Source organism: Podarcis muralis, chromosome 10, assembly GCF_964188315.1.
Source record: "Podarcis muralis chromosome 10, rPodMur119.hap1.1, whole genome shotgun sequence".
Taxonomy (NCBI): Eukaryota; Metazoa; Chordata; class Lepidosauria; order Squamata; family Lacertidae; genus Podarcis; species Podarcis muralis.
Genome location: NC_135664.1, coordinates 31,058,793 through 31,077,848, shown reverse-complemented (window position 1 = coordinate 31,077,848; position 19,056 = coordinate 31,058,793). Strand labels below are relative to the sequence as shown.

The 19,056-nt window shown below is 44.0% G+C and overlaps 1 protein-coding gene across 2 annotated transcripts in view; it reads right to left on the bottom strand.

The window, feature by feature from the left end:
* RASSF3 (Ras association domain family member 3) overlaps positions 1 to 19,056 on the bottom strand; it is a 58,395-nt gene that overhangs the window by 3,568 nt on the left and 35,771 nt on the right. For both annotated transcript variants that reach the window (XM_028745794.2, XM_028745793.2), the window contains 3 exons: positions 8,179 to 8,286; positions 2,062 to 2,329; positions 170 to 285 (listed from right to left, as the gene is read on the bottom strand). In XM_028745794.2, coding sequence (XP_028601627.2) covers positions 170 to 285; positions 2,062 to 2,329; positions 8,179 to 8,286 — 492 coding nt within the window. The remainder of the gene's footprint in view (positions 1 to 169; positions 286 to 2,061; positions 2,330 to 8,178; positions 8,287 to 19,056) is intronic.

Here is a 19,056-nt window from a genome sequence, read left to right as displayed (position 1 = left end):
AATTTAAACAGGTCCTTCTCTGGCCTACAAAAGAGCCTGAGAGTAGTACACTTGACAAACATCAATTGGGAAATAGCCCAAAATCCTGGCAATGGAAAAAAGTAGGACTTGAAAACCCTCAAAACCCCCTCCAAGCTGTTTAATGCTATAAACAGAGCTGCCAACTTACCAAAAACTCTCCAGTTTCATGCTCACGCAGAACAAAACTCAGCATGTCTGTCCTTGGGCCTGCCACCAACCGCAAATAAAGGGGATGTTCAATTTCTGAGAGCTTGCACGTATACACTGAAAAAAGTGTGAGATTAAAAGGGGTGGGGAGTAAATATGCATACAGAATTTCTGCTGAACTAGGACTAGAACTAGATCAACATACACACAAAAGACCCGCCCCCCACCTCAAATGTTGCTGCACAAACTGAGAATTATGAGCAAAGTTCATTACGTGAGGCACAGCAACAACGACAAGTGCTAAAGCAGAAAAGGAAACACTAAGCAAAACACCCAAACTTAAACATATTCAGAATACACAAAACTGACAAGTGTATATGCAATCAGTTTCCTGCAACTTGTGGTAAAAAAAACACAACCACTTTATTTTACAGCCAAGACTCAAGTATATCTAAAGGACCACTTTTGCCAGATGAACATTCCTAAGCACTGGAATGAAATCTTGTTTCTTCTGTCTGGCCTGTGAAGCAATTTAGCATTCAGAGAAGATAGCCTTCTTAGTGGTGGCCCAACAGCAAGGGTAGCAAGAACCGTTTCCAGAGCCTTTTTCAAAAACAAGAACATTTATGCAGTTTCAGAAGGAAGATAAGAAAGGCTGACTCAGTTCTTTATGCCTTTTATGGTTCTGGTTTATGGCTCCCTTGCTTGCTCGTTTAAGAATCTTGTAGCAAATGTATGTGATTTTATTAGACAATATTATTTATGTGCTTTTTCAATTCGTACACCACCTAAACAGAAAAATGGTACTGTATTTTCAAAACATGATACAAGTGCATGTTGTGTTTAGTAGGCCTAGTATTTAGATGTAAACAGGTCGTCATATACAGTAGTGCAATGTGGCTGGATCTAAACAGTGTTTGGAGTGAATCTATGGGTTGTGTATCTAATGACGATTTTGCCTTAGTAGAAAGCACTCACCTTTTTGCTGTGACTTCTGATCTACTACAGCTCTCTGCAGTAAAATCCATCAAGCTGAATAAATCTAAGTATTTTCCAACACACACTAGTGCTCCCCAATAGGGCCAGGTGATACTTGGTTTTCAACATTGTGATATATCACCAGCTAAACATTGTGATAAACTGATATATCACAATGTCTGAAATAAGGATGGAGTTTTGTAGAGGCATCAGACATGGGCTGGCTTCATAGTTTTTCCCACATTGTGATTTTTGCATAGCGCGCGCACACACGTAAGGGTTCACAATATATTGGGAGGTGAGAAATTATGAAACCGCTATCACTAGATGGCAGTGGTTTTCAACCAGTGTGCCATGGCACCCTGGGGTGCCTTGAATGATGGTCAGGGGTGCCACCAGCAACTCTGCCCCTCCCTCCTTCCTCTGATGCCTTCTTGCATCTCTGCCTCCCCAAGGCTTGCACAGCTTTTTGTTGCAGCAGCCCTGGCTACAAGTTCCACAGGTGAATGGTGCTTCTAGGGCTGGCCAGGGGTTGCTTCCCAGGCCCCTGTGGGGCAGTGGGAGGAGGCACCTCTCTTTGGGTCAGGGGAGGGGCAGCTCAGAGACCAGGGGTGGCAGCTGCAGCTGCCCAGACAACTCCTAAGGAGAGAGGAGACGAGGCTGAGGGAACACTCCACAAGGGAGTGTGTTCAAAAAGGGCTGAGGGGATGGCGGCTCTGCAGGCAAGGGGTGACATAACTGGGCTCCTGAGCCCCACAGGGGTGACGCAGAAAGAATGTAGTTGGTCAAGGGAGCCGTGGCCCCAAAATGGTTGAAACCCTCTGCTAGATGGGACTTCAAACTGGGCAGCCCTCCTCCCCAAGTCTTAAGAGTACAGAGTGACTATATGATCATTCAGAAGATTTAGAAGCATACCTTGATCCTCCTTGTGACAACGTTTATAAAGCGCAAACTTGGCAGGGTTATCAGCCACCATGAACTTCTTGAGCAAAGCTTCAATAACTTCACGAACAGTGTTAGTGCTGCTGATGTGAAGGGTATTTGTGTAGCCGTTAGGCAAGCAAAAAGCTGTCTCCGAGTTGTTGTTGACATGCTTCCCGGGACTCGCAGGAGCCCGTACCGTGATGGGTCTGCACAGTTCCATCTGAACTTTGATGAAGCCGGTGTATACTCCGCTGGAGTGCTAGAATACACACAAAAACTATAGGGTTAGTTCTTTCAAAATAACCAGAAGCTCAAGGATCAGATACAGTTCCGTACATCCATTTTTGCTCCCCCCCCCACACTTTTCTAATGCTTCCACATCACGTCACAACAAAATCAACATAAAAACCCCAAAACAACACAAACGGATGCAGACATAGCTCAGTTGGCTAGAGCACGGTGCTGAGTTTGAGTCGCAAATTTGATCCCCATGTGGGACAGTTGTATATTCCTGTACTGCAGCGAGTTGGGCTGGAAAATCCTCAGGGTCCCTTCCAATTCTATGATTCTACAATAACATGAAAACCAACTCAGAGGAGCTGGGGGGAGGCTTATCTGCCATTCTGCCACGTATGGGAAAAGTCTGGCATATAATTTCTTTCAAAGTCTTTACTAGCCAGCAAGAAAGGGAGCCACCCAGGTTTTGTGGGGCAAGCGGATATAAAATGGAATGCGGCCTTTGAAAGTCACACTCAAATTTACTTCCATCATAGATGAAACGTAGAGAAAGGCCCCTCCACCAGATGTTAAGGCAGCGTGCTCTTTAGGTAACCTGGGCCCAAGCCTTTTAGGGCAAAGGTGGGGAACTGCCAGGCCACAGATCAAATTAGGTCCGCCAGGTCTTGGAGAGACGCAAATCACAAACATCTTTCCTATGCTTGATAGCATCTATGATGTCAAGCACAGGGGAATTTCAAGCCACAGCTAAAAGGAAGAAAAACCAGAAGCACACCCCCAGATTCCTCCTTTGAATTCAAGCTGGCAATACAAAAGATCTTCCTCTGTGAGTGAGCTTGCCATGAATGCCGATCAGCTGACTGGAGCCTACAGCAAGGCCTGCTGAGCTCTGCTGCACTACCTATCCTTACACAAAGCAGAGTTTGCTCTCAAAGTATGGCTTGTTTGTTAAATACCTTGATTGTTAAAGGTAAAGGGACCCCTGACCATTAGGTCCAGTCGTGGCCGACTCTGGGGTTGCGGCGCTCATCTCGCTTTATTGGCCGAGGGAGCCGGCGTACAGCTTCTAGGTCATGTGGCCAGCATGACTAAGCCGCTTCTGGCGAACCAGAGCAGCGCATGAAAATGCCGTTTACCTTCCCACCGGAGTGGTACCTATTTATCTACTTGTACTTTTGATGTGCTTTCGAACTGCTAGGTGGGCAGAAGCAGGGACCGAGCAACGGGAGCTCACCCTGTCATGGGGATTCGAACCGCCGACCTTCAGATCGGCAAGTCCTAGGCTCTGTGGTTTAACCCACAGCGCCACCTGCGTCCCTACCTTGATTGTTAGGGCCTGTCAAAATGGCCCTGAGAAGGGTAAGGGAGCTCAGGACTTGGCCTGCCAGCCAGATCCCATTCTCTGCCCCTGTTGTAGGGCTTTAAATGGTTAATTTTCAAAACATCGACTTGTGCCCAGAAACAAACTGGCAATGTGCAGCTCTTGCAGAACAGGTCTCACATGATCCCAAGGGCAAGTACCCACTAGCATCCTTGCTCCTGCATCCTAAATCAACTGGAACTTTTGAAGATCCTTCAGAGGTAGTCCCATGACACTGCTGGATTTAACTAAGGCATATGCTGAATTTGTCTGTTTTCATTTTCCTCTCTTTGACTGCATACCAATAAGGTAGCACCATTCTGCTATATAGTGTTTAGGAATATTTTAAGTACAAATACACAGAATGTGAAAAAAACGAAATAAGTAATATATGATAATAAGTATTTTTTGTCCAAGCCCATATACTTTTGTCCAAGCCCATATACCATATATGCAGGCAGCTTTACCTGCAGCAATTGCATGTTGATTGCCCTCTTAAAAGACAAAGTCCAGCAACTGGAGGAACGTGTAGCTACGCTCCAAAGAATTAGAGAGCTGGAACTCTTCTTGGAAGCAACAGAGCACACCGTCTCCACCAAGGAAGAGACAGGGGACTCCCCGGAGAAGGTGGCTAGTTCACCAACACAGGAGCCAGATATATGGAGAAACGTGACTCAAAGAAGTAGGAGGCCCAGGGTTCGCTCTGATTGTTTAGAAATACGCAATCGCTTTGAGGTCCTTTCCCCTAGCATGGAAGACGAAGAGCAGACTCCATTTGAGGATCTCTCCCTCATTACAGTCGATCAGGTATATGAAGACGAGGAGCAAAGGCAGTCCTCTGGGAATGTCCAGGCGACCTTGGAACCGACAGCTCACAGAAGAACCCCGACCAGACCTAAGAGGAGGCGTGTAGTGGTGATAGGGGATTCCCTACTGAGGGGAACAGAAGCAGTGATCTGTGGGCCTGACAAGATGTCTCGGGAAGTGTGCTGTCTCCCCGGGGCTAAGATCCAAGATGTAACTGAACGACTGCAAGGAATCATAAAACCCACTGACAAATACCCCTTCCTCTTGGTTCATGTGGGAACCAATGACACTGCAAGCAATAGCCTCCAGAAGATCAAAAGAGATTACGAGGCTCTGGGCAGGAAATTGAAGCAATTAAATGCACAAATTGTCATCTCATCTGTCCTCCCAGTTGAACGACGTGGCCCAGGGAGAGAGGGAAAAATAGTGGAAGTGAACAACTGGCTTCGCAAATGGTGCAAACAGGAACGGTTTGGATTCTTAGATCATGGAATGCAGTTTCTTGAAGATGGACTTCTGGCAAGCGATGGGCTGCACCTCACAACGGTTGGGAGGAATGTTTTTGCAAAAAATCTCAGAAACCTCATCAGGAGGGCTTTAAACTGACTAATGTGGGGGAGGGAGACAGTGCTCCTGAAGGTAGGAGTCTATCAATTGATGAAGATGATCATCCAAATGTCATAGACCGAATGGAGCAAAGAGCATACAGACCTAGTGGTGGGAGGAGAAAATCCTTAAATAAGAGACACGGGGGAATGATTAATGGACTTCAATGTCTGTACACTAATGTGCAAAGCATGGGAAATAAACAAGATGAGCTTGAGCTCCTGGTACAGCAAACTAAATATGACATAATAGGAATCACTGAAACCTGGTGGGATAAATCCCACGATTGGAATGTAATAATGGAGGGATACAATCTATTTCAAAGAAACAGACCAGACAAGAAAGGAGGAGGAGTGGCGTTATATGTCAGGGATGTGTATACCTGTGAAGAGATCCAAGATTTAGAACCTCAAAGCCAAAGTGAGAGCATTTGGGTCAAAATTAAGGGAGAGAAGAATAACAGTGACCTCATTGTGGGAGTTTACTATAGATCCCCAAGCCAAACGGAGGACATAGATGATGCCTTCCTGGAACAGATGGCCAAGCATGCAAAAGGAAGGGAGATAGTAGTAATGGGGGACTTCAATTACCCGGATATTTGTTGGATGTCAAACTCAGCCAAGAGCATAAGGTCAAACAGATTCCTCACTGCCCTTGCAGACAACTTCATTGTCCAGAAAGTGGGAGAAGCAACAAGAGGAACAGCCATTTTAGATCTGGTCCTAACCAATGTTGATGACCTGGTTAGTGGGGTAGAAGTGGAAGGATCATTAGGCGCGAGTGATCATGCTCTTCTGAAGTTTACTATACAGCGGAAAGGAGCAGCCAAGCATACTAGGACTCAATTTCTCGACTTTAAGAAAGCCGACTTCATAAAGCTTAGGGAAGTGCTGGGTGAGATCCCATGGACAGTAATACTAAAAGGAAAGGGAGTTCAAGATGGCTGGGAGTTTGCTAAGAGGGAGATAGTAAAAGCACAACTTCAGGCAATACCAATGAGACGGAAACATGGAAGGTGCCTAAAGAAGCCAGGGTGGCTATCTAAAGAACTTTTAACTGAGTTAAGATTAAAAAAGGATGTGTACAAAAAATGGAAAAGGGGGGAAACCACCAAAGAGGAATTCAAACAAATAGCCAGCACGTGTAGACACAAAGTCAGAAAAGCTAAAGCACAAAATGAACTCAGGCTTGCTAGAGAGGTTAAAAGCAACAAAAAAGGCTTTTATGGGTATGTTCGTAGCAAAAGGAAGAACAAAGAAACCGTGGGGTCACTCAGAGGAGAAGATGGTGAAATGCAAACAGGGGACACAGAAAGGGCTGAACTCCTCAATGCCTTCTTTGCCTCAGTCTTCTCCGATAAAGAAAACAATGCCCGACCTGAAGAATTTGGAGCAAATGATTCAGCAGAGGAAACACAGCCCAGAATAACTAAGGAGATAGTACAAGAATACTTGGCTAGTCTAGATGTATTCAAGTCTCCAGGGCCAGATGAACTGCATCCAAGAGTATTAAAAGAACTGGCAGATGTGATTTCAGAACCACTGGCAGTCATCTTTGAGAATTCCTGGAGAACAGGCGAAGTCCCGGCAGACTGGAGGAGGGCAAATGTTGTCCCTATTTTCAAAAAGGGGAAAAGAGAGGACCCAAATAATTACCGCCCAGTCAGTCTGACATCAATACCAGGGAAGATTCTGGAGCAGATCATTAAGCAAACAGTCTGTGAGCACCTAGAAAGGAATGCTGTGATCACCAATAGTCAGCATGGATTTCTGAAAAATAAGTCATGTCAGACTAACCTGATCTCGTTTTTTGACAGAATTACAAGCCTGGTAGATGAAGGGAACGCAGTGGATGTAGTCTACCTTGATTTCAGCAAGGCATTTGACAAGGTGCCCCATGATATTCTTGTAAAGAAGCTGGTAAAATGCGGTCTTGACTATGCTACCACTCAGTGGATTTGTAACTGGCTGACTGACCGAACCCAAAGGGTGCTCATCAATGGTTCCTCTTCATCCTGGAGAAGAGTGACTAGTGGGGTGCCACAGGGTTCTGTCTTGGGCCCGGTCTTATTCAACATCTTTATCAACGACTTGGATGATGGACTCAAGGGCATCCTGATCAAATTTGCAGATGACACCAAACTGGGAGGGGTGGCTAACACCCCAGAGGACAGGATCACACTTCAAAACGACCTTGACAGATTAGAGAACTGGGCCAAAACAAACAAGATGAATTTTAACAGGGAGAAATGTAAAGTATTGCACTTGGGCAAAAAAAATGAGAGGCACAAATACAAGATGGGTGACACCTGGCTTGAGAGCAGTACATGTGAAAAGGATCTAGGAGTCTTGGTTGACCACAAACTTGACATGAGCCAACAGTGTGACGCGGCAGCTAAAAAAGCCAATGCAATTCTGGGCCTCATCAATAGGAGTATGGCATCTAGATCAAGGGAAGTAATAGTGCCACTGTATTCTGCTCTGGTCAGACCTCACCTGGAGTACTGTGTCCAGTTCTGGGCACCACAGTTCAAGAAGGACACTGACAAACTGGAACGTGTCCAGAGGAGGGCAACCAAAATGGTCAAAGGCCTGGAAATGATGCCTTATGAGGAACGGCTAAGGGAGCTGGGCATGTTTAGCCTGGAGAAGAGGAGGTTAAGGGGTGATATGATAGCCATGTTCAAATATATAAAAGGATGTCACATAGAGGAGGGAGAAAGGCTGTTTTCTGCTGCTCCAGAGAAGCGGACACAGAGCAATGGATCCAAACTACAAGAAAGAAGATTCCACCTAAACATTAGGAAGAACTTCCTGACAGTAAGAGCTGTTCGACAGTGGAATTTGCTGCCAAGGAGTGTGGTGGAGTCTCCTTCTTTGGAGGTCTTTAAGCAGAGGCTTGACAACCATATGTCAGGAGTGCTCTGATGGTGTTTCCTGCTTGGCAGGGGGTTGGACTCGATGGCCCTTGTGGTCTCTTCCAACTCTATGATTCTATGATTCTACTCAAAGCCTACAGTAGTGATTTGATGTTGCCGCCATGCACCCCTTTAAACTACCAAAACTAAATAAAAAAAAAAACTTTACACAAAGTCTTACCAATGTCATCTTTAGCTTGTCAGTGACATCTGAATTGTACGTCTGGACTTTTTCCTTGATTGCTTCTTTGGTAAGATACGTGTGAGCTTCTCGCTCTTTCTGAACATCCTAAAGCAAAAGAGATTTGACAGTTTTAAAGATACCAAAAATATATACTGTATACTACTACTTAATATTTATTGAGCATTTCTAGCTACTGAACTAGAGGTTTTAAAAATGAGAGCTGATGTACAAAAGTTTTAATGTAAATGTATGTGTTCCATATTAGGTCACATATCTACCATGCATTTAAAGGTCACTGGAGTCATAGAGAATTGTTGGAAGTGGTAGTTTCTGATGGGTGCTGGGACATCTATGAGATCAGTAGACTACAGTTCCCAAAATTGTCCGTAGCTCTTAAAGTGGTATAGTAGCGCTTTGAAGGTCTGGTGTGGATGCGACTGTCACATTCCTCACACGACCATTGTATATAGTGGTATCGGCCTTTAGCTTTCAATGAATGGCTTAGGAGCAGGCAGCAAGTGGAATTGGATTGATGCCCTTATGCTCACAAAAGGACCATGTAGCAGGCGTTCCGCAGATTCCTTCACTCCCCTGAATTCCCTAGCATCCCTGAAAATCAGCTCCTGAGATTTCCTGCAGAGAGAAATCAGCAAAATATGCCTCCTTTGCTAGTCGGTTAAAAGGAAGCATCCAAATGAATCACAAACCCATGGACACCAAATGGATTCCTACCCAGAGAGTGGAGATACAAGTCACTCACATATCTAATCATCATGTTCCCATGTTGTCTGACTCCCTACCAGACTAGAAAATGAATTTATGGGCTTTGGACAAGATGCAGAAATGGTAAGGGGAAACTCTTCTGTCTCACCCAAAGAAATCTGAAATCAATGTACTGCAATATTCACATTGCAGAATACAAAGCACCAGCAAAAGTGGTGGACTTAAGAGAACCACTTTGAAACAAAGCATGCCCAAATCCAATTGTGTTCACTTGTCCACTATTTGCATGCAAAAAAAAAATATTATTGCTGGGGTATCTTATTTCATGATTCGTCTCTCCAAAGCCATGCAGAGTTTGAGCATGTAGCGACTGATTTACTTTGAATCATTTAACATTGGGTGACAGCTGTTAGGCAGAGAGCTAATGTGGTACAGAAGTAAGTGGAAATTGTGGGGCAGGGAGAAGAAGAGACAGAATTCCTAATGCCCAGTTCTAATCCCCGTTTAGCTATAAAGCTCACGGGGTGAGCAAACCTGCTCAAACTTGGCGTGAGAGTAAAATGCCCCTAAGTTCCTTGGACACAAACTGAAGACGTTTAAAAAATGGTTCTTAAGGAATTGACGAGCGGAAAACCTTTAACGGACAAGCACCCCAACTGAACCATTCTTGAAATGAAGATTAATCCTTAAACGAGGAAGGGTATATTTTCCTCACCCCAATTTGACCATGGCCAACAAATAACCAAAAAGCAATGTGAAGAGCTACTATTTACATGGGGGGGGGGGGGGCAGCTTAGCCCTTACTAGATTTCCATTGGTTAGTTTTAACCTTGTTGTAAAAAAAAAAAGTTATTATCCCAAAACAGCTTTCTCCAAGTGGCATATTGATTTTTACAGTCCAATACAAATATGTTCCTTAAGCGCAGGATATTTTTCAAAGGGCATTTGCTCTCAACCCATATGGAAAACTGGTGCTATTAATACACTTCCATTATTTGCACAAACACACCATATATAGCCTGAAATTATTGCAGCTCTCAACTTTAGTGAACTGAAACGTCTATTTAATTGCCTTCACTTGAAAGTCGTCTCATCAGGCGTATCTAACACAGGATCAAAATACTCAGAACATACCCAGGAATGGTTACTAGGCCTTTGCTCCCTCAAACAGAAAGTTTACACTTAAGCTGCTGGGTGTGTATCAAGAATCATAGAATTGTGGAGGATCATCTAGTCCAAACCCCAGCAATACAGCAACCTTGGCATGCTCTAACCAACTGAGCAGGTTGCTCTAAAAAGCATTAGGAACATGAAATTCTGAGAATACCAAAAGTTCTGCTTATCCAGCAATTGATGAATAAGGGCATTAACATACTCTCAAAGCTTTCATCACTATAAATATCATGATGTGGACCTATCTTCGGCAACCCTGGCCACCTTTTGCCTGACATCTTTAGAAGATAAAAACGGGATAAAACTAAAGTGACTTCTAACAGCATAAATCAATCAGTATGTTTCTATTAAACACACACATACACTACAACTGGGCGATATATCGATATATATCATCCATAACCAGTTTGAAGTCCATATTGAGATATCGGTTTCATGATTTTTAACCTGGCAATATATTGTGAATCATGATATGCGTGTGTGTCCCATACAAAAATCAAAACATGGGAAAACCCATTAAGCCAGCCAGTGCTCTCGATACCTGCAGTCCCTATTAACTCTGGTGGCTCTGTTTTCCCCTGCCTCATTAAAGTAGCAGCGAATCACAAGAGCAGGCACCAGCAAAAATTACAATGCGGTAAAAACCGTGAAGCCAGACCATGCCTGATGCCTCTACAAACCTCCGTCCGTATTTCAGACATAGTGATATCACGATGTTTAGCTGGTGATATATTACACAATGTTGAAAACCAGGTATACCACAGCCCTACCATGCACACGCGCGTGCACACGCACACACACCGGTTATCAAAACCTGTTTATGTGCAAGCTAGTTTTGTGACACTGTGGGAAGGCCAGTCGGCTGCCATTGCTCCTTCTTTTGTGCAAACTAGCGTGCAGGTTTCTGCTACTGCAGAAAACCGAACCATAAAAAGAGCCAAAAATATAACACAATTTATTTGTGTGTGCCTGTGTATGTGAGAGAGTAGGAATACGAGAGACTTATATGTACTTGCGATACTAAAGTAACTGATCACGTTTATCATGCTCTCACTCCAAAACCACAAGTTCTGCCATACCCTATATGGTTGTGCTTTAACTGCTGGCACACAACCCAGTTCTAAACAGAGTAGGTTGTTTAAAGTTTGAAGCTGCAAGAATAGCATTTAGATTCCTGGCACTTGATTTACAGCAAAAGGCACAGCAGGTTACCCATCCATTTACAATGGAATAAAGGGTTTTGTTTTGATGAAATATACTTTTCATACAGGCCCATGTGACCTTGTGTCAGTTTGTAAAAAGAATGAGAAAACTTGGAACTTGGTATGTAAAGAAATCATTTACTAGAACTCTGAAACTGTTTTCATCACATTTTACTAAGATTCAGGGTAGCAGACATTTTAAGATAGTGGTGTCTGAGAGAGACCTGCCCCCCAAACGAAGCAATGAACCCCCCAACGCTATCCACTAAACCACATTGGCTGAGGTGCAGCACAACACTTGAGACTTTCACAAGGATGCTTACTGACTTAGTACATTCACATCCTGCTCTTTTACCAGAGTCCTCAAAGCAGCTAACATTTATGAAGTACAGAAGATACACCAGGAGCCAAATGCTCACAAAACAGAATAGCCAACATCTTTCCTTCCCATCACGGGAAGAGAGGAGATCCAGTCTGGCTGCAGCAGGCCCAGATGTCCTTCTATGTTATTCAATGAGACACCCTACTAACACCCAGGAGCTTCCATAGCACACTAATAGGACTGAGTGATATATCGATACAGTATATTGAGAGCCAGTGTGGTATAGTGGTTGAGAGCGGTGGACTCGTAATCTGGTGAACCGGGTTCGCTTCCTGCTCCTCCACATGCAGCTGCTGGGTGACCTTGGGCTAGTCACACTACTTTGAAGTCTCTCAGCCCCACTCACCTCACAGAGTGTTTGTTGTGGGGGAGGAAGGGAAAGGAGAATGTTAGCCGCTCTGTAGTGATAAAGCGGGATAACAAAGCCAAACTCTTCTTCTTCTATATTGTTTGAAGTCCATATCGTGATATTGGTTTCATAGTTTTTGACCTGGCCATATATTGCAAATCCTGGGTGGGTGTGCACGCGCTATGAAAAAAATCACAATGCAGGAAAAATCGTGATGCCAACCAATGCCTCCGCATAGCTCCACCCTTATTTCAGACATCGTGATATATCAGCATATTGAGATGTTTAAGCTGGAGATATTGCGCGACACTGAAAACCAGGCATCGTCCAGCCCTAAACACTCACCTATTGCTTACCAAACCATACATGGCGCATCTCTAAGCAAGATCATCAATTTCCCCTCTGAGAGTCCATGTTTCCTCTGACTACCACCCTGAAAACAATGGTGTTCATCTGAAACAATCCCTGTGATCATGCACAGATCCTGATACAAGCTTTTCTTCTCTGCATACCGTTGTTATGCAACTATGACAATGTCAACATGCCCTAAGTTGTACTCTACAGTGGTACCTCTGGTTACGTACTTAATTCGTTCCGGAGGTCCGTTCTTAACCTGAAACTGTTCTTAATCTGAAGCAGCACTTTAGCTAATGGGGCCTCCCGCTGCCGCCGCACGATTTCTGTTCTCATCCTGAAGCAAAGTTCTTAACCTGAGGTACTATTTCTGGGTTAGCAGAGTCTGTAACCTGAAGCATATGTAACCTGAAGCGTATGTAACCTGAAGCGTATGTAACCCGAAGTACCACTGTATTTTCTGTTTTAGCTTGTACAGTGGTACCTCGGGTTCCATACGCTTCAGGTTACAGACTCTGCTAACCCAGAAATAGTACCTCGGGTTAAGAACTTTGCTTTAGGGTGAGAACAGAAATTGTGCTCCGGCGCCACGGCAGCAGCAGGAAGCCCCATTAGCTAAAGTGGTGCTTCAGGTTAAGAACAGTTTCAGGTTAAGTACAGATCTCCGGGACGAATTAAGTACTTAACCCGAGGTACCACTGTTTTTGGAAGATACAAAAGGGGCTGAAAACGCTACCTCTGCTCAAGTCATCGTGCACAGTGAGAACAATGCACCAATCCTGAGCTGAAATCACTGTGTGTGATTCCTGCCTCATTTACCTGGGATTCTGATTTCCAGTAATCTTCTCCCTGTATCTGCTCTGGTACCAACCATGTGGTGTCTGGGTCCCCCCCCCCCCAAGGGCTGCATTACTTAGCCCCCGCCTTGCTGCCAATCTTGGGGTCCCTTTGCAATGCAGGGAGGATTAGAAATACCGTATTTTTCCCTCTATAACACGCAGATTTTTTCTTCTAAAAAGGAAGGGGAAATGTCTGTGCGTGTTATAGAGCGAATGTGTGGTCCCTGGAGCAGAAAAATCAGGCAAAAATCAAACCGCGCTTCACGGAGAAGGGAAACCTGAAAAGAGGAAGTGGCAGCTTTCCTGCATTCTGCCTCAGGGTCTTACTGCCCTCCCTCCTCCGTTTCGTTGCTGTGTTTGCTGAAACGGAACAAAGAGCAGGGAAAGCCCCTCCCCTCCAGGCAAGCAGAGGGGAAAGTGTCATCTCTGTGCTCCGTCTCTGTGCTCAGGTACTGCTGGGGGAGAGGGAGAGAGAGGGGGGGAGGGAGAGAGAGAGGGGGGGGAGAGAGAGAGGGAGGGAGAGAGAGAGAGAGATGGCTGGCTTGGGTGGGGGGAAACTTTTGCCTTTCTTTCCTCCCTCCCGTTAAATCCCTTTCCTGCATTCTTAGCCAGCTGCTTCTCTGCACACCCCTCTCATGTCCCTTCTTTGTTTTTCCTTCGCTCCCCACTTAAAATGTGGTTACAAAGCATAGATCCACATGGATCCTCAGGATCTTTGCATTGGGTCACCCCAAATTCACCATCAGATCACATAGCATGTCCATGGCTACAGCCTGCCCCCCCAAAATCACGCACCCACTGTTGCCTGGGGCTGCAATAGTGCAAAAACGTGGTTAAAAAGCATGGATCCACATGGATCCTCATGATCTTTGCATTGGGTCACCCCAAATTCACCATCAGATCACATAGCATGTCCATGGCTACAGCCTGCACCAAAAAAATCACGCACCCACTGTTGCCTGAGGCTGCAATGGTGCAAAAACGTGGTTACAAAGCATGGATACACAGGAATTCTCAGGATTTTTGCATTGGGTCACCCCAAATTCACCATCAGATCACATGTCTGTGGCCACAGCATGAAGCACAAAAATGATACATCCACTGTTTCATTCAGAATGTTTTTTCCCTTGTTTTCCTCCTCTAAAAACGATGTGCGTGTTATGGTCAGGTGCGTGTTATAGAGCGAAAAATACGGTACTTTTAAATAAATTGGGGGGGGGGGAGGTTAAAATATCAGCTTTAAATAGTATTTACAGGCACCAGCAGGAATGAAACCTGCGTTGCCAAATAAGCAGCAATTGGATGCATTTAACTCACCTTGAACGAAAAATGATGCTCTTTGGACTGCACTGGGAGAAAAACAAAACCACACATGCGCGTGCGCACACATTGCTTTTTGGACGCAAGCCACTGGATCAGATTGTAAATAAACAAGTTATTCTACTAGCTCCGGAAAGAGGCCATCAGGAAGCACAGCGAGAGTGGCTTTGTTCTTAAGAGTGCAGGGAATAATGTGCGTTGACTTTGTAATTCAAGGTTCAAACACTTTCTTCCTTTTTGAACAGCAGCTTCCCTGTTTGTAAGCTCAGGAAATCACAGTCACAGGGACATTTGCTGCTCCACCCATCCTTTAAGACAATTTTTTTAGATTTCAAGGTAAAAATGCCATAAAGCTCACAACAGTACAACACTATTCTGCCCTGAGTGGAATAATAAAAGAAGTCTTTAAAAAAAAAAAACAACCACCACCACCCAGTAACCATTTATCAAGATTTGATAAAACAAGAATATTCTTTCCACCAATCAAAATAATCAGTTCTCAACAATATATCCAGATATACTGGTTTAAAGCACAGTGGAGTTTTAAATATTAGTTTTTAATTTCTTTCCGTCATTATCTTTGCTTTGTGTCTTCTCACTATTTTTTTTCTAAATCATAGGTGCTACTGCTCTTTTACAATGAATTTCAAATTAGATGTCAGCAACTTAGGTAGCAATCCTATGCACGAAAAGCCGGTGCAAAGTTAGCTTTTAAAATACAGTGGTACCTCTACTTATGCGCACCTCTGGTTACCTATCCTTCGGGATACACACGTGGCAAACCCGGAAGTATTTTTACAGGTTTCGCCACGCGCACATGCGCAGGACCACTCTACTGCACTGTGCACATGCGCAGAACCACTCTATCATGCTGCCACATGCGTAGAACAGGCACCTCCGGTTGCGATAACCTCGGGATCCGACTAGAGCTCCAGAACGGATCCTGTCTGCAACCGGAGGTACTACTGTAGTGTTATATGCCAGGTCATCAGGTCACATGACTTAGGCTTAGCATCCAGCCTAAGTCCCCCCCTCTCTGGTCCCTCCCTGAGGACTTAACCCTTGTCTTAGCTCAGCTGGCTGAGCCCCAGGTGAGATAGTTCTGTTCCATCTGATCTAGCATTCCATTGCATACATTGCCACTAGTGAAAACTTCTGCACTAGGAAGTTCAATCTGATAATTGTGGTTAATTCCAGCACAGCATTAACATTTTCTCTCTACCGGCCACGGATCTCGACTCTGTACCTTGAGAGTGTTCCATTTTTAGCAAACAATTCCGAGCATGTCAGGAAGTGTGTGACCATTCTTAGTTCATCAGCTGAGAATTCCATTCATCCAGCCTTGTGTGCTCTTTGTATTATTCAACAGCACCTCAAATGTGATTTCAAAAATATAATCTACTGAGAAATCAGAATAAAAAGTATGCTGTTGGAATTCTAAGGTCTTGGGACAGAAGCACCCAGAAAACATTACACACAACTCTTTTTTATACCACCAAGGACTATCGATTAATTTCCACATTCAGTTTATCCATCTCGAGGGGGGAGCCCCATGTAGAAGTTCACATTCACTCCTTCAATGGTAACACAAGAAGGTTGTTCTATACCAGGCATAGGCAAACTCGGCCCTCCAGATGTTTTGGGACTACAACTCCCATCATCCCTGACCACTGGTCCTGTTAGCTAGGAATGATGGGAGTTGTAATCCCAAAACATCTGGAGGGTTGAGTTTGCCTATGCCTGTTTTATACTATTACCAAACACAATGCCATCCTTCTGTATCATCACCAACACCCCCTAAACTAACCTTCCACAACCAGGTACTCTCCAGATGTGTCAGGCTGCAATTTCAAGCATCTTGGACCAATGACCATGCCAGTGTTTGAAACATTTTGCACCTGGCTATCAACCACTTGCGACCAAGTAAAGATGACTGCGCGCCAGGATTGACCCTGACAACTTCCACTCTGCAGTTTTAAACTGAAATCTTAGACGCAGTACTTCGCCCAGAGCTCAGAAACCGCTAGCACTAATGAAATTCCCTGTTGCAAAATGTGCTTAGATTAGAACAATGGGCGTTTTGAACCCTACACTTGCCTATTGATAATGGAGCAATTCCACTGATAACATTTCTGAGCAGTAAAACATCTTCAGATTTAGTTGTACTATTAGGTTCTAATACACACCAGGGATCACAACTTTAAAAGAGCAGATATACCGGTACAATCAGAAAAGGGATTGTGTATAGAGAAAAAATGCATTTTTAATCAAAACACAGAAAAAGTGCTGCAAGAGCAAATGGAATGTAAACAGTATTCTGCCAAGCTTAAAACAATTACGGTACTGTGGATATCTCAGAGTGGAAATATGTAGAAGCGCTAGTGATAGTAATTTTAGCACTTATACCAACAGCAAGCATACAAAGTTATTCTCCTGAAAACTTACCCAGCAGTCTAGAGTTCATTCTATATTTTAGCAAAAAAATACTTTTAAAAAAACCTTGCTAATGAATAATAATAATAATCATGTTGATCAACAGCAACTTGACAAAATCCCAGTCCAAATCCTGATGAGTCTGTCCCTAAAATTTAGTTTATTCTACTAAAAAGGTAACTATGACTATTGTAGTCATTTTTTTAAAAAAAGCAACCTCTTTCAATGCAGCTTTAATCCAATGTGAGTCACTCATTTCTTATTTAGAAAAATGAACTTGCCTTCTCTATTTGGCTTCAAGTAAGAGTATTTTCCATAATCCTTAATTACAAATAATGGCAAGTGCCATCCTATTTTTAGATCCTGTTCTTCCAATAGACGTATTAGAGACATTACTTTGAAAAATGAAACAGGAGTTTGAAGCAGAAATTTCCACAGAGCAATAGATTACCTTTTTTATTTTATCTTAATATGGTTTGTTTATCCATCCCGAAATGATACTGCAGTGTCTTTCTGTAGACAAAAATTGTGAACTGCAGAACTCAGGGTACACACACACACACACACACACACACACACACACACACTTTTAGGAACAGAACCCCCCCCCCCCCGCACTATAAGTATAACCATTTAAAACTGATTGATAACATACAGGAGCTCTAAAATGTATTATTTGTATAATTCCACTTCAAAAAAGGAAATTATTACTACTACTCCCACAGGCCAAGTCAAGATCCACAACTGTCACACAACTAGTTCTGCGTGTATACAGAGTGTTGGAGCTTTTGTTTCTCAATACAAAAAGAACCCCAGGCAGCGTTGCAAACTCAGACATTCTCAACAGTAGTTTTGTGATATGGTGCAGCGATCTGCCATTCCAAGTCAACAACTGCATGTACGTTTCCGAGCACAATTCAAAGTGTTGGTGCTGACCTTTAAAGCCCTAAACGGCCTCAGTCCAGTATACCTGAAGGAGCGTCTCCACCCCCAACGTTCAGCCCGGACACTGAGATCCAGCACCGAGGGCCTTCTGGCAGTTCCCTCATTGCGAGAAGTAAGGTTACAGGGAACCAGGCAGAGGGCCTTCTCGGTAGTGGCGCCTGCCCTGTGGAACGCCCTCCCAGCAGATGTCAAAGCAATAAACAACTATTTTACTTTTAAAAGTCATCTGAAGGCAGCCCTCTTTAGGGAAGTTTTTAATGTTTGATGCTGTACTGTTTTTAATATTCAGTTGGAAGCCGCCCAGAGTGGCTGGGGAAACCCAGCCAGATGGGCGGGGTATAAATTATTATTATTATTATTATTATTATTATTATTATTAGGAACCTTAAATTAGTTCTTCAGATGCCTGAATTCCAAAATCTCTGATTAGCAGCTTTTTAAAGACACCGGCATTGTATTTTAATTGTCTGAACAAATCAAGGTGTTAAGAACATAAGATCTCTGCTGGATCTTACAGGCCAAAGGCTTATTCTAGTCCAGGAACCTGTTCTCACCACGGCCAACCAGATGCCCACAAACAGAACACATGATTCCCAGCAACTTGGTATTTAGAGGCATGCTGCCTTGCCAGTAGAGGTGCCTGGTGTAACTGCCTATGCATATGCAATGCAATGAGCTCCACTGGGATACCAAAACTTTCGTGATCTTATCTGAAACCCGGATTCAAATGGAGCTAAGAAAGATGAAAAAGCACACAGTGCAATCAATTGTCACAGTGAAAAATCCACAACAGAAATGAGGTACTCAAGCTAAGATATGGTTACGTAACAGCAGTGGGAGGCTCCGGGGCCAAATTTGGGCCCTTGAAGAGAAATTACCAGTTAAAAACCCTATAGGTGTAGCCCATGGGCCTTAGGTTGTCTACCCCTGGCCAAGATGCTATGCTTAAATATTTAAGCTTTTGCACCGCAACTGTGCTGGGCCAGAGGGTTAACCCGAGCAACACGGTCCAGGTCCGGTCCCGAATCCAAGGATTCCACAAGGAGTCAGTCTAACAGGCCAAGGCAGGAAACCAGGCAAGGTCAGGCACAGGGTGACAGGCAGGTTCCAGCAAGCAGCAATGTTGCTCCCGCAACCTGGGGTGGGGTCCGGCAG